The 14,937-nt window shown below is 45.6% G+C and overlaps 1 protein-coding gene across 1 annotated transcript in view; it reads left to right on the plus strand.

The window, feature by feature from the left end:
- Positions 1-14,937, plus strand: part of FSTL1 (follistatin like 1) — a 52,139-nt gene that overhangs the window by 24,313 nt on the left and 12,889 nt on the right. The window contains exons 3-6 of the mRNA XM_007450512.1: positions 9,287-9,391; positions 11,866-11,995; positions 12,833-12,865; positions 14,151-14,281. Of these exons, the coding sequence (XP_007450574.1) occupies positions 9,287-9,391; positions 11,866-11,995; positions 12,833-12,865; positions 14,151-14,281 (399 nt within the window). The remainder of the gene's footprint in view (positions 1-9,286; positions 9,392-11,865; positions 11,996-12,832; positions 12,866-14,150; positions 14,282-14,937) is intronic.

Below are 14,937 nucleotides of genomic sequence, written 5' to 3' on the forward strand. Positions count from 1 at the left end.
GGGGAATCTGAGGCCCAGAGAGGTCAGGCACCTTGCCCTAAGTCACACAGTGTGTTAGAAGCAGCGACATGTCCAAGGCCTCTCTCCAGGCTCTTGCACCAGCTCTCTTTACATAGGACCTCACTGCCTCTGCCTGGTCTGACGCCTGGGTTACTGATTCAGGTTTTAGCAGAGGTTTAAAAGTTTTTTTGTGGGTTTTTTTTTTTTTGCCTACTTCCCAATGTTTGGCAAAGCATTTCTCAGGCAGTGCCATTCATCTTCCATTTCTAGGAGCTCTCTGGACTTCCTGGTTTTGCTCCCAGTTTTCTGAATGTGCCTACTCTGCTTTCTTGGCTGGTCTGCCTTCACAGCCCTCATACAGTTGTGCAGGCTCTTCACTGCACAAGGAGGTGAGGGGGGCTGAAATCCAACCTGCACTCTGCTTGCCAAGCCCTGTAACCTGACCCGGTGTTGCATCTGCCCAAAGGGGAAGACACTTTTTCTGATTTGCACAAGGACCCCATGGGCAACCTGCCTTTCTTTCTGCTACTCTCTGTGCTCATCTTTTCCTTTGTCTCAGTTGCCCTCAGCCCTCCATTCCCACCCTTTCCTCCTGAGCTCATTTGTTCTCATCTTCTACACAGATGATGTTCAGATGTGCACCTCCAATCCTTTATTTTCAACTTAGTGGGTTGTTTTACTGTCCCTTTAGACTAATGTCCATAACTGACTCATCATTGCCTGCCCCTTTTTCATTCAGCCCCTTCCCAGGGCTCCACTCTTGACAGACACACCAGCAGCCTTCCAGGCCCTCAAAGCCAAAGATCTTGGCAGCTCCCTGGATTTTCTCCTTCCTCTCTTCTGTGTGGTATGTTGCCAGATCCCCTTGTTCTTTAGAGATGGCTCTTGGATTTCTTCCTTTCTCTGAATCCATGTCACTACCTTCCATGAGATTCATCACCCCAGACTCTTTCTAGCTGGTTTCCTTGTGCCCCCGTTTCCTTGTGCCCCCAATTCCTCCTGACCTATTTCTTCCCACATACCACCACCCAACTGTTCTTAAAACCCTCCTGCTAGGGCTTCCCTGGTGGCACAGTGGTTGAGAGTCCGCCTGCCGATGCAGGGGACACGGGTTCGTGCCCCTGTCTGGGAAGATCCCACATGCCGCGGAGCAGCTGGGCCCGTGAGCCATGGCCGCTGAGCCTGCGCGTCCGGAGCCTGTGCTCTGCAACGCAACGGGAGAGGCCACAGCAGTGAGAGGCCTGCGTACCGCAAAAAAAAAAAAAAAACCCTCCTGCTCAGAAACTTACAGATTTTCTGTCCAGATCCTACCATTCTTCAGGACGAGTCCCACCTCGTCCATGAAACCCATCTCCTAAGGTCAGCCCCATTGACTTCAGGACTGCATTGGTCTGTGTGTGTTAGTTTCATCTCCCGGACTACGTTAGAAACTTCTGTGAAGGCAGAGGCCACATTCTGTACTCTTTTAGAGTATATGCCACAGGACTTGAACCATGCTGGTCACAGGCTGTTACCCTTTTTTCTTTTTTTTTTTAATAAATTTATTAATTTTATTTATTTATTTTTGGCTGCGTTGGGTCTTCGTTGCTGTGCGCAGGCTTTCTCTAGGTGCGGCGAGCAGGGGCTACTCTTCGTTGCGGTGCGCGGGCTTCTTATTGCGGTGGCTTCTCTTGTTGCACAGCACGGGCTCTAGGCACGCAGGCTTCAGTAGTTGTAGCATGCGGGCTCAGTAGTCGTGGCTCACGGGCTCTAGAGCGCAGGCTCAGTAGTTATGGTGCACGGGCTTAGTTGCTCCACGGCATGTGGGATCTTCCCGGACCAGGGCTCGAACCCGTGTCCCCTGCATTGGCAGGCAGAATCTTAACCACTGCGCCACCAGGGAAGCCCCTGTTATCCTTCTTGTTTGTTATTATAGGCATTATCAAATACGCTTTCTGAGAGGTTTAAACTCCTTGCTTTGGCTTTCACTGAAGAAGACTAGAGGACTATCCATACCCTCTACTTTGTCCTTTAAAATGGACAAGTCTCAGGCAGATGGTTGGAAAACAGAAAATGAATACCATGCTCACACCTAACAGACTAATTCAGAGTGGAGAGTGGTCTGGCTTAAAAGTTTCCATTCAGGGTTCTGATGAAACTGAAGGGTGAAATTGTGAAACCAGGGAACTTACAAAAAGCACCCTTTAGGAAGACTGCCACGCTATCTTGGGAATTCCCAGGGGTCACTCTGAGGACTATTGACAGATAGTGGGGAGCCCAATAGCCCCTGTCAGAGTGGTGCCATTGCATGTGCCTGAGTTGGGGAGAGAGCATGGCACTCCACAGGAAGACACCCAGCTCATTGCTGTGGACCATGACCTGAAGGCCTGAGAGCTTCTTCTCACACAACTCAGAGTTATAGCCTCCTCACTGCCAGCGGGGATGAATACTCCACCCTCACAGACCCTTGTGAGATTATTTTCAGTCCATGTGAAAGGGCCTAACATATTTCTAACTCTGTGCTTACTAAATGCCGCTATTTGCTTATGCTATGACTGGACAAGACCATTGCAGAAAACTGAGCTTAGCATTATATAGAAACCAAGCATCCAGTCTGCCATGCTGTATCTGGGCCACCTCAAAAAAGTCCTAACATATGGAGGGGGAGGCATTCCAGAGATGGCAGATGAGCAGCTGGGAAGGTAAAAGGGCTTCCATATGAAGATGGCAGTGTAGATCCTTGTGTGACAGGGCCAGCACTTAAGAGAATGTGACAGAATCTGTAAAATAACAAAGACAGTGGTTAAGGTAAACAGCTTTGTCCCATTTGAAATTTGAAAGTAGGCATTTCCAGGCACACAATACATTATCACAAAATGAGTAGAAAATGTGCTATCCTGTAAGCTATGATAGAGGCTGAACATAGAAATTAATACAATGAAAAATTAGATAATTCTTGAATGACAGATCCATAATAGAGGTTTTTTGTTTTGTTTTTTTTAATCTTAAGGCTAATCCTCTTGGGGGTGATGCAGCCCTTATTTTGAAATCATAAAGCTTAGCCATGCCTTACCCCAAACATCCTGAGTGCAATGTCGCTGGCCACTGACACTGACACCAACTGAAGAACCCCAAATGACATTTAATGTAAAACACGTTTACTGAGCATTTTTCTCTGGCAAGACAATGTGGTGAGTCTGTGGGAAGCCAAAATGTGCAGGCGTTTAGTCTACTTGAGATACACTTTGTGTGCATAAAATATGAAATAGGGCTCTGACTAACAGACTAAAGGCCTCAAAGCCTTCTTGTTTATGGTGAGTCAGATTGACTGAGAAGCTAATTAAGCTTGAGTTTCGGTCCTTTTACTTGTAAGGCCCACTTCCAAAGCCCTGTGCCCAATTTTGCAGTCATAGTGGTGTATTCTTTTTCTTAAGGGGGGCCCCTCAACTTGTTTAAGCTTCAGGCCCCACAAAACCTGGGTCTGGCCCTGGTGCCTAAACCTTAAGATGAGGGATTGGTTGTGAGCACCCATGAGGGAGGGGCAAACACAGTGCCTATTGCCAAGCGCATCAGAGCAACTGCTAGAAGTCGCTCCTTCCTCCTCTTTCCTGGAATATGTAGGAGGCAGCAACACAACTCTTCAGAGAAGAAGAATCAGAGAATTGAGCAAGGTCACATGATGCTCCAGCCATATTTCAGGGTCCTGAAGTGGCCTTGCTTTCTTCCTGGCTTTCTCAGGTCTGTGCTACTGGGTTCCATTCCAGAATGGCCATCCCAGCCTGTGCCCCACCCGGGTCTCCTGCTCTCCCCAGTTCTGTGAATTCCTTTGTCCCCAGCTCTGGTGCTCAGCATATCTGAGGGGCCCTGGTGTTCCTGTGAAGTTTCCATGACTAATTCTGGCAAAGCAGGGAGAGCCTTTCTCATGTCAGCAAAGCCGCTCTGTCACAGAATAGTGGCAAGGGGAGCCAAAATTCCACCTTGGCATACGTAGGGCTGTTCTTTTCAAAAAGAAAGTTGGGAAGGAGAAAAGGGATGGAGGGGACAGAGCCAACCCAGTTCACTTTAGTGAAATGATGATGGTATATTAAGCTGACAGTGTTATGGCTTTGCTTATAAGCTTCCTCCCCTGCCAAAGCACACTGTTCTTCCAGAAATTGTTTTACTTCAGAAGACTTCTTTTAAACATTCAAAGCGTATTTTATGTTCAGGCTTAGTGCTGGTCAGCCCAGAGACTCAGACACCCTGTCACCTCTACTGGTGGTTTTGCAAATAACTGGTTTTCCCATCCTTTCCCTTTGCAAAGGATCTTTTTCAAGTGCAAAGATAATTTCTGTTTGTTTGTTTTTTTTAGACCTTGGATACAAGACAATACCTTTTCTAGCTCTGATTTGTAGAGAGGCAAAGTGGTTTAGTGGAAAGAGGGCTGGAAATAAAGTCTGGAGACCTTGGGCCAGGACCCAGGTCTGTTGTACCCATGAAGTCTTGGACCAGTCAATACAGCTGTGAGCCTCCATTTCTTCTTTATCACAGGATGTTAACATCTGGAGGGGCCTTAGAAGTAACCCCTGCCTGCCTATCCTAAAAGGTTTTGAAAATAAAAGTAATAGTAAAAATTATAGACTCGTCAAAATTGCTATTCAAACAGAAAGTATCATTATCACCATGCAGTGGCTCAGAGAGGACGTTTTTCCCTGGTAAAAGTCAGCAATGTTCCCGGTCATCTTTTACCAAGGGGAATTTGAATTGTGCAGATTAACATGAGACCAAACCCCCAGAGCATGGCTTGCAACACATAATGAAAACAACATAAAAGCAAGTCAAGGAGAGGATGTAGAAGGATAAAGCTAGAAACTTGATGTTTCTCCATAGGGAGCAAGTATTTTGCTGATTTTCCTCAACATATCATGGTGCCCTCACTTCCAGAACACATTCCCTCTCTCCACTCAGTCACACAGGTATATTCAGACTACCGGTTCCTATACCTGCAACCTCATGCTCCCAGAGAATATTCAGATGCCAATGTCGTTATCTCTGCGTAGATGAAATTCTCGTACAGCTTTGGGACCTAATTCCTAAAATTGTTATGGTAGTAAAGCAGACAATTTTCTTTCCATTGTGAGAACTGCACTGCACCTGTGACTCCTCCCTGTACCAGCCCTCGTAGCTGTACCCTCTCCCTGCAGCTCATTTGACTGTTCCCCATAAGTGATTATCAAGACTCTGGGGTCAGGCTGACCTGTGTTCCATTTCTGACGCAGCTCTCGCTAGTTATGTGGACTCTGCACATCACAGAGCTTTTCTGAATCTTATAATTCCTCCCTATCTGTTACATGGAACTAAAAATATGGAAACCTACACAGACGTTGTGAGGACAAAGAGATCTGTGAAGACCCTCACTCAGTTGTAGGTGCTCTGATTAATACTAGCCCTAGGCCCTGGTCACCCCCCACAAGATTGTGGCCTTACACCTGGCAGGTTTTTGTCTCCAGCCTCTCTCCAGGCTGCCCTGCACTTTGAGTCGGTATTTCCAAGCTGGAAGGGACCAGACGCAATATTCGAAAGCACCACCTTCATCATGTCACCTGCCCCGTCCCAAACTTCCCAGGGTCTTCACTGTGCATCAGATCCACCCGCCCCCTGCCACCTGTGAGCCCCACCTCATCTCTCTCTTCCTACACTCACACACCAGGCAGCCATTGTCCTGTGCCTTGAGCATGTTCCTGCCATGTTTATCCCCTCTCAAGATGTTCTCCCCCACTCAGAATCAGTCACTCAGCAGATGGGTAAGAGCACCTACCACTCTGAGGAACTTCTCAGGAGCCTCAGGGATGCTCCTGACATCCCTGCTCCCAGAGAACATAGGGCTTGGAGAAGGGCTTTCAATGACACAAAATTTTCTTCCTTATTGATTTCTACATGACAGCATGCCTGTGAATGGGCAGAATAGGGGGCTGGGGTGCTGTGAGGGCTTCAGGTTAGATGTTTTTTCCTAAGTCAGCAAACCCCTGGTTCTTGGTGTCCTGATGCCCGCAGGGCACCCGCCCATTCTCCCACCCCACTTTGTCACATCTCGATTGGGAGGACAGAGCTGGGAGGAGCTGCTGAAGCCAAAGCTGCGCTTCTGCATTGCAGCTCCAAGCTCCGTAAGACAAAGAGAGAGATTGCCCCCTATTGACAGATGTGCCACCTGCAAAGAGGAATGCTGTTTAGCTAGCATTTCTCTGTGGTCTTCAAACTCGATTACAGGGTTGTTAGGCCCTTGGTTTTTTCCATTCGGTCAGTGCTCCTCTCAGTATTGTCATTCAGTGTAAGGAAGGATGGTTGGGGACTTGACAGCCCGACGTGATGACAGCATCTCGGTGGGAAAATTGTATGAAAATCAATTGCCCTCTGTAATAACGGCCGCTTCCTGTTGTGTGGCAGGCACTGTGCTGCATGCAGTACATCTCATATAACCCTCCCACAGTCCTCATAGGGATTAGTGTTCCCATTTTACACACTAGAAACTGAGGTTTAAAGAGAGTACCTTGCCCACAACCATGGCAAGTAAGGAGCAGTGGTGGGAGGTGGACATCAAATCTAACCCTGTCATAGCCTTAAGCACTTTCTCCTGACATTTGCTAATTGCGCAAATCAAATCCCCATCATAATTTCTTTAATCTTCAATCTTATAGATATGAAGATAAATCAAATATAAAAGAATAGTTTTCCCTTTGGTTGGGTAGAACCCTAGCTCTGCCACTTTCTACTTATTTAACCTCTTAAGGCTTAGTTCCCTCATCTATAAAATGGGGATAGTTATGATGTCTGATTTATGGTGTTGTCGTAGAGCTTGAATAAGATCCTGTAAAATGAAAATCACTTAGCAGGGCGCCAGGTATTTATAAATAGGAGCTTAGTCATCTGTTGTCTGAAGATGTGGATTGGAATCCTGGCTCCTCATTTTTAGCTGTGGGACCTTGGGCAAGTTATTCGACTTTCCCATTTTCAGTTTCCTCGTCTGTAAAATGTGGTTAATAATACGCATGTTTATGCAGGGCTGTCCACAGTAAGATGAAATTGTATGTATGAAAATGCTTTGTAAATTTTAATAGTACTATTCAAATATTAGTCGTTATATTTTATGTAAAGGGTATCTGTTTCTTTAAATGGATTTTTGAGAATTATTTCTGAAAAATGACTTGGGTTGAGTTTGACCTATCAGTAAAAGCTTTTATTTTTAATACTCACTAAAAACAAACGTAAGATGAAAAGAGGCTCTGTAAATGCCACAGGTTATTCTGCAGGAAACTCTGTAATCATTAAAATGAATAATACTTAGCAAGCAGCTTGCTTTACGGTTTATGATGCAGTTCTAAATATATTATCTCATTTCATCTTCACAAGGTAGGGCAGGTATTTATCCCTATTTTACAGTTGAAGAAAGCAAGGCTCAGAGAATTGAAGTGACTAATTATGGACGTACAGCTAGTAAGTGGTAAAGGCTTGTGGGACTGTCTGCTGGTGTGTCTTTCAGCATAGGCATATGTCTGAGCATGCTTTTTTATGCAGTAATATGTCTTTAACTCACGTGACACACTCACTGGGTGTATATATTTGTCTGTAGCCCTCAGCATGTTGTTTCATGAAGGGGGAGAGGAGAAGGTAGTCTTATCTGAGATTTTTTTTTACACTGGTCAGCAATAGCCTTTTCCTCTTCATTTTTAGAGCTGCTTGCCATTCCCAGGGAGTTTCCAAGAAGGCCCTGCCTGGAGAATATACTCGATTTTATCTCCACTCCTGGTTTAGGAAACAACAGCTCTCCAGTAGCCCCAGCCTGCTGGGAATTACTTCCTCTTTCTTTGCTCCCTACCAGCTTTATTGAATTCGCCTTAGCAACATCCAAAAGAGAATGGGTTTAGCAACAGCTTGTGAACCAATGAAATGTGAGCATGGCAAGGGTTTCTAGACCAATGGGAGCCCTGCATGACCGGCAAGCTGGCTCAGAGAGAAAATAACCGAGTTTGCAAAGCAGCCTCCGGGTGGCAGCAGACCAACTTGTATTGGACATACCCTCTCAGCTCAACATCCACTTTGTTTATTGCTTTCTTTGACCTTTTCTTGGATGTAAAATGTTTACCGACTATAAGAATTTTACAGTTACAAGCTTTGCGGGTGTGAGTTTTCTGCATGACACGGCAGACATGGCCTGAAGGATGGAATCTTAGGTTCCATCCCCCATCTTTACTATAGCCAGTCCCACGACCCCATCCCAGCCTCTGCCATCTTTGCTGGTTCTTCCACGGCCAATGCTACCCCGGTGGGCAGGAGCCTGGAGGCACTGGTGACTGCCTGCCCATCCAGTCAAGAAAAGGGCTCAAGAAATCACATTCTCCTTCGTTCAGCCTCCACTACTGCTGACCTGAGTGGCAGATAAGGTGGGGCTAGCTTTCTGCCACCAATTAATAGGAGGGAAGGACTGTGTCACTGACAGATTAGTGCCTGTGAACACCTACATTGTCAGTGGCACAGACTGGGACCATTCCCTGCCTTGTCAGTTTTGCTGCATATGTCTGAACACGAATGTCTGACCACAAGTGGTTTGAGAACAGCTCTGTCTGTCAAGTGATTCTTTGGCCCTCTTGGTCTTGAAGCCAGAGGCAGATATGGGCAGGGGCTGCGTAAGACCATGTCGAATAATAGCAGATCCATGTTTCCAGTGGTTTAGCCATCCTTCTTTTGCCTTTTGAGATGGCAGTGCCTTGAACACTGCTCAGTGAGATTTTGGTCCTTCAGATATCCGTATTTCTCTCAAGCATTTCCACTTCTGCCTGGCTTGCTCTTCTCATCCTTTAGGAGTCAGTTAAGGCATCTTATCTTCAGAAAGTCTTGTTTGAGTCTCACCTTCCTGTTGTTAACACTTCCTCATTGCTTTCTAGAGGTCTCTTTATTCTGTTTCCTTGGATAGCCATGGAGCTTCTTGAGGACAGGGACTATGCCTTTTTATCTCCAGTCCTTAGCCTAGTATTGGCATTTAGTGGGTGCTCAATAAACGTTTTAGAAGAAAGGAAGCATGCAAGAAAGAAGCTCTTGCTCTTTGAGAAACAATCTTAGAGATTCATAGGGAGCTGGGCCTGAGAAGGAGCCAGTGCCAGCAAGACTGATGCTGGCTGTTGGGGAGAACTTCTGGCTGTTCAGGACCCTTCAGCACCATATGAGCCTCGACTCTAGGCCATGGCCCGAGCCTGAGAGATAATCACCACCATTGGCTCATCTGGAGATGGGCTCATCTCGCTGACAGGGTTTCCTTGATGATTTTGTCTTTTAGGAGGAACCAAGGAGCAAATCCAAGATCTGTGCCAATGTGTTTTGTGGAGCCGGCCGGGAATGTGCAGTCACAGAGAAGGGAGAGCCCACCTGCCTCTGCATCGAGGTAAGTCCCGAGGGTGGGAGCCAGAGGACGGTGGCCAAGGCCAGTGTGGTTACCTCGCTGGAGCTACCAGTCTGCAGAGCAGTGCCAACGATTTCATCATCTTTATAAAAGCACACCTTGTCTATCTGAGAGAAGTGAAATTTTTATCTCAGAAGTTAAAAATCAGATGTGAATGTAGGGATATTTTTCCTTTTAAAAAATGTTTAGCTTTATAAGAGTTTTAAATTACAAAATTAACAATTGCTTTTTATAAGTCAAGTAGTACAGACATTTATGCAAACATAAAATTAATAATCTTCCCCATAGCCCTCAAATCCCATTAGTCTGAAATAACCAGTGTAAACAGTTTGGTGTATATTTATTCCACATGGGTTTTTTTTCTATGCAGCTATAAACATATAAGGTTTCCCCCTATTTTATACAAAAATGGGATCATAATATAGACAGATCTAGATATATGCAACTTGTATCTTATACTCATTAATATATAACAACAACCCTCTAGGTCAGCATATATAGTTCTAACTCATTTTTTAATAGCTCAATATTTAGTGATATACAGGAACCAGATTTATGTAATCATTTTCCTATAGATGGACATTTAGGTTGTTTCATGGGTTGTTTACCACTACAAACAATGACATCTTTCTACAAATATTCTTACATGCTGCTGGCTTTATCTCTAGGATTGAGTCCCACTGGGGCATGCTAGGTCAAAGGATATGCATATTTTAAAATACTAGATGGAATGCAGATTTCTCAGGTTTGGTTTTGTTTTTAATGAAGTTTAAAAAACAAAGTGACCTTTTAAGAAATACTTCTTTTGTAGGCAGGATTCTTGCTCTTGGCAAACATAAATAACCTGGATGTGTGCCCTTTTTTCCCCTTTCTGTCAAATGAACCCAAGACTGGAAATTCATCTGTAATTCTACAAGTAAATACACCCACCTTAGTCCCCTGTTGAAAGATCCTGACCCATTGTCCCAGAAAGGAAGTCCCCAACTCAGAAACGTGCAAACCATATCTGCTGGGGACTCTGGGATGTCCTCACTAGTGGTGTTCCTGGCCACTACATGGCCATTTAGGGTCCAGAAATCTGTTGTCTAGCCTCAGCTCGGTCACATATCATTGTGTGATTTTAAACAAATTAGTTGCCACTGGATGCCATAAAGACAGACCATGTTTGGCTTTGCTCAGGGCCAGCACATGGTAAGAACCCAGTGGCAAGTATTGGTTAAAAGAAGTTTGTCTTTCTGGGCTTTGGTTTTCTGGTCTATAAGTTGGAAAGGTTGGGCTACTTTCCAGTTCCAGGGTTCTGTGTTCTTTTACCACAGCTACTCTTTTTTGCTTTAGTGCCTTTATTAGGTCTGAGCAGAACTTGCTCCCCCCCTTACCCCTTTCAAAAACCATGGAAGTCTCCGGCTTCCCTCCTGCCAATGCAGGGGACACAGGTTCGAGCTCTGGTCTGGGAAGATCCCACATGCCGCGGAGCAACTAAGCTCGTGTACGACAGCTACTGAGCCTGCACTCTAGAGCCCATGAATCACAACTGCTGAGCTCACGTGCCACAACTACTGAAGCCCGCCCGCCTAGAGCCCGTGCTCTGCAACAAGAGAAGCCACCGCAACAAAGAGTAGCCCCCGCTCGCTGCAACTAGAGAAAGCCCGTGCGCAGCCAAAAATAATAAATAAATAAATAAAATTTAAAAGAAACAAAAAAAAAATCATGGAAGTCTAAATAAACTGAGCTTGCCTGTCACAATGGCACTTTATATAGTGTAGCCAAAGTAGAATCAGGTTTTGCCAGGTGAACCTTAGTTCATGTACTATCTAGAGTACTTCACAGAGACCCAGGCACCCCCTGCCCCTGCCTCACAGCAACTGTTGTGAGATTAGGAGAAGAACAAAATACTAAATAAAGCGAGAGAGCAAAGATTCTTGTAGCTAGACCCTGGAATAAGTGAAGAATTGGGGTGATGGGGGTAGGGAGCTGTATGTGCCTGCCTTTCAGTCTCTCCACATTCCCAGCTCTGGCTGTTTTGTGTCGTAGAATGTTGGAATTTTAAGGGATCTTAGATCATCCAGAGACATTGATTGACTTTCTACAAAGTGATAAAGTGATAGATAATCCAGATTCCTGACTTCGAATAAAATGCCCTTCCTGCAGATTTGTTAGGGTTGGAGTAGGGGGGATTTATTTCTTTTCATTGAGTAGAAGAGATGACCCTGGGCCAGGATCAGCACAGAGCACCATGAGGGGCTGCAAGGTGACGTGGTCCCTCCAACAATGAGTGGGGTAAGGTCACTGATGCCAGAGCTGAGGCTCCTTGTTGCCCTGGCAGGATAGAAGGCATCTCTGCTGCTGGGGACTCCCCTTACAAGATGGCTCTGTGTGCGTGTGCATGTGTGTGTGTGTGCACGTGCACACACAAACTCAGCCCTAACTGCACCAACGTCCTCCGCGGTCTGTTTCAGCAATGCAAACCTCACAAGAGGCCTGTGTGTGGCAGCAACAGCAAGACCTACCTCAACCACTGTGAGCTGCATAGAGATGCCTGCCTCACTGGATCCAAAATCCAGGTCGATTACGATGGACACTGCAAAGGTAAAGAGTGCTGTCATCACCACATCACAGCTCCAGCTGGGGAGCCATGGAACAGAGCAGTGTGGCCTGGCTTCCTGGAGTCCTTTCCACCCTGAGCATAGTGCCCAAAGCTGTGGAGACCACCCAGTTGCTTGGAGAGGCATCCCCTTGGTGCTTATGAGCCTGCTGGGTTTGCCCTGGGTGGCCCAGGCCTCTACCCTGTGCTTCCTGCATCAGATTCCCAATGTGGCTTTCAGTGCTGTCTGGAGATGGATAGTGGATAGGGAACCACATCAAGAGTCAATAATATGGTAGTATTTAACTGAATTCTGTACCTTTTTAGAAAGCAGATAAATTTCACATATCCTATGCTTTCTAAATTTGGGCACCTCTCAGCCCTGATAATATTATATTTCCTCTAATTCACACTAAACCATTGCTATTATGGTAAGAGGGAAGGGGTCCCCAGCTTGTTGCTAACTAGACACCAGCCGCCTGGCCAGCCTTGAACTTCCTTGGAGAAATAAGAAGCTGTTTCCCACATGTTGGTCTCCATTTCTTTGTCCATAATGATTCTGTATGAATTCTCAAACTCCCAGCAGCACCGCGCCCCCCGCAAGCTAACAGTAGGAGGTGTGATATCAGGAGGGTAACTCAGTGGCGTCAAAATATCAAACAAAGCAGGGAAGCAAAGATCCCCAAACGTGGGACCTGGAAGGAGAGGATATAAGGACTCAAGACAAAATGATGGAAAGATATAAGTGGCCCCCTTAATGTGGGCAGTTTTAATCCTAGCAATACACAGAAATTTCTTTTCTTTTCACTTTGCATTATGCATTTTCTCCTTTTGTCTTGCAGAGAAGAAATCTGTAAGTCCATCTGCCAGCCCAGGTGAGTGCCTGTTTTTTCTACGGTGTGCATCTTAGGGAGGAAATTCCATGTTCCACAATCCCTGCCAAAGCTCACAAGATCTTCAGTGTGTTAGAACTTGTGACCCAGAACTGGTCACTCCTCAACATAGCTCACAAAAGCTGCAAAACTGCATTTTTTTGTGCTTGTCACAGGAAGCAGCTCGTTGGGTCAGAATGTTGGCTGTGTTTTCCATTTTTGCTGAGTAATGATGGAACTGCAAGGATGGGAAAGCCACCAAGTCCCTCCTTCAGTGCTCTGTGAGACCTGCGGGTGTCACAGAACAAGGAGAATCAGATAGGACAATTCGTTTTGAAAGGGGTGATTGGAAATGACAGTGAGACTCTTTCCATGGTTTTCTATGAATACAAATTTAAAATTTCCGCATGATTTATAGTTACCAGACTCCTTTAGCATACACTTTTCCTTAGATCCTCACAATAATCTTGTGAAGTAGCTTTTACTATAATTACCTTATAGATGAGGAAATTTAGGCTCAGAGAAGTTAAGTGAATTTCCCTGAGTCACACAGCTAGGAAGTGGCAGAGTAGGGGAAAGTGCCCATAGTTTCATTTCCCTGGCTCAGTGCCCTTTTCACATCCCAACATGTGTTGCCTCCAGGAATTCCCTTTTGCCAAGGCTTTCCCTTCTCTGCTTCCCCATCCACTGGACTCTCAGCCCCACCTGTTGTTGCCATGTGGCTTACAATGAACAGCTGTCCAGAGCAGGGCTTCAACGTGCCCTTCCTTGGCCTCATTTTCTGTTGTTCATAATAAAGTATGAAATTTTAAGTGGAAGAAATTTTTAAGTCAGAGAGACGAAAAGCTATATAGAAAGAATCAGAAATCCAGTGCATAAAGAATTGTAATGTTCTCACTTATTCATTTATTATTTCAGCTCATTTTTGAGCCAAGAGAGCTGTTCTATTGATTGATTGATTTTTTTTCCCCCTCAGCTTCCTAAAGTTAATGAAAATGTCCTTTATTTTTCTTTCTTTTTTCTCACCTTAGCAACATAATCTCTGTTTCAGCATTCTCAAACTTTATATTTTTAGACATGAGCTTGAATCCTGAGTTAGATACTTTCTAGTGTGTACCCTGGGCTGACTCCTCTGTAAATGTGTGTGACAATCCTGTTTCCCTGGATCGCTGTGAGAATTCAGTGAGATGACACATGCAGACTCCTGGGCACTGAGTCCCCACGTACGCGGTGCTGGGTGACATTGGGGTCCTCACCGCTTGGCTGGCCTCCCTCCCCTTTCCTGCAGTCGTTTGCTATCAGTCCAACCGCGATGAACTCCGGCGTCGCATCATCCAGTGGCTGGAAGCGGAGATCATCCCAGATGGCTGGTTCTCTAAAGGCAGCAACTACAGTGAAATCCTAGACAAGTACTTTAAGGTAATCCAGAGTTAGAGTCAAAGACCGTTCAGCCCGTAGAAAGGGAGACTTCCTCTCCTATTACCTGATCACATCTTCCCAGACCACAAGGAAACATCAACCTGCATAGAGTCCCTGAGTTTCTTCATAGATCCTTCCATGAAGTTGTGACAGACAGTGGGACTCCAGGAGTCCAGCCTTTGGGATCTAACACACATGGGCTGCTCCCTTTGGTCAATTAAAGCCACAAAGGTCTTGGAGAGCCTGTCCATGAAAAATATGGCCAGGCTGTATCCCCATCCTCCATATGACACCTTGTAGAGCTGCCTGCCAATACCCAGACCCAGGCCACTTCAGCCTCTTTCCTGCCCAGTTTGGCTTTTCTCTAAGTCTTTAACTTGACCATCCACGGCCTGCAGAGTTTCTCTTCATCTGAGGAGAGTCAATGGACTGGTATTTCATGGGTCTAGAATTCTTCATGAACCTAGATATTGCTGTTCCCATTGTGTTTAGTTGAAGAGACAGGGCGTTCCAGTTGGAGGGAGGAAAGATGCTGCTTTCAAAGAGGAAAACGAGGGAGGGAATAGTATTTAGCAATGCGTAGGGCTGCCACGATGTGGAGATCTTTCAGAGAGCTTGAGTTGTTGGAAGAAGCAGTTAATGGCGCTCTTCCTGCT

This window comes from Lipotes vexillifer, unplaced genomic scaffold (assembly GCF_000442215.2).
Source record: "Lipotes vexillifer unplaced genomic scaffold, Lipotes_vexillifer_v1.1 scaffold1106, whole genome shotgun sequence".
Classification (NCBI taxonomy): domain Eukaryota; kingdom Metazoa; phylum Chordata; class Mammalia; order Artiodactyla; family Lipotidae; genus Lipotes; species Lipotes vexillifer.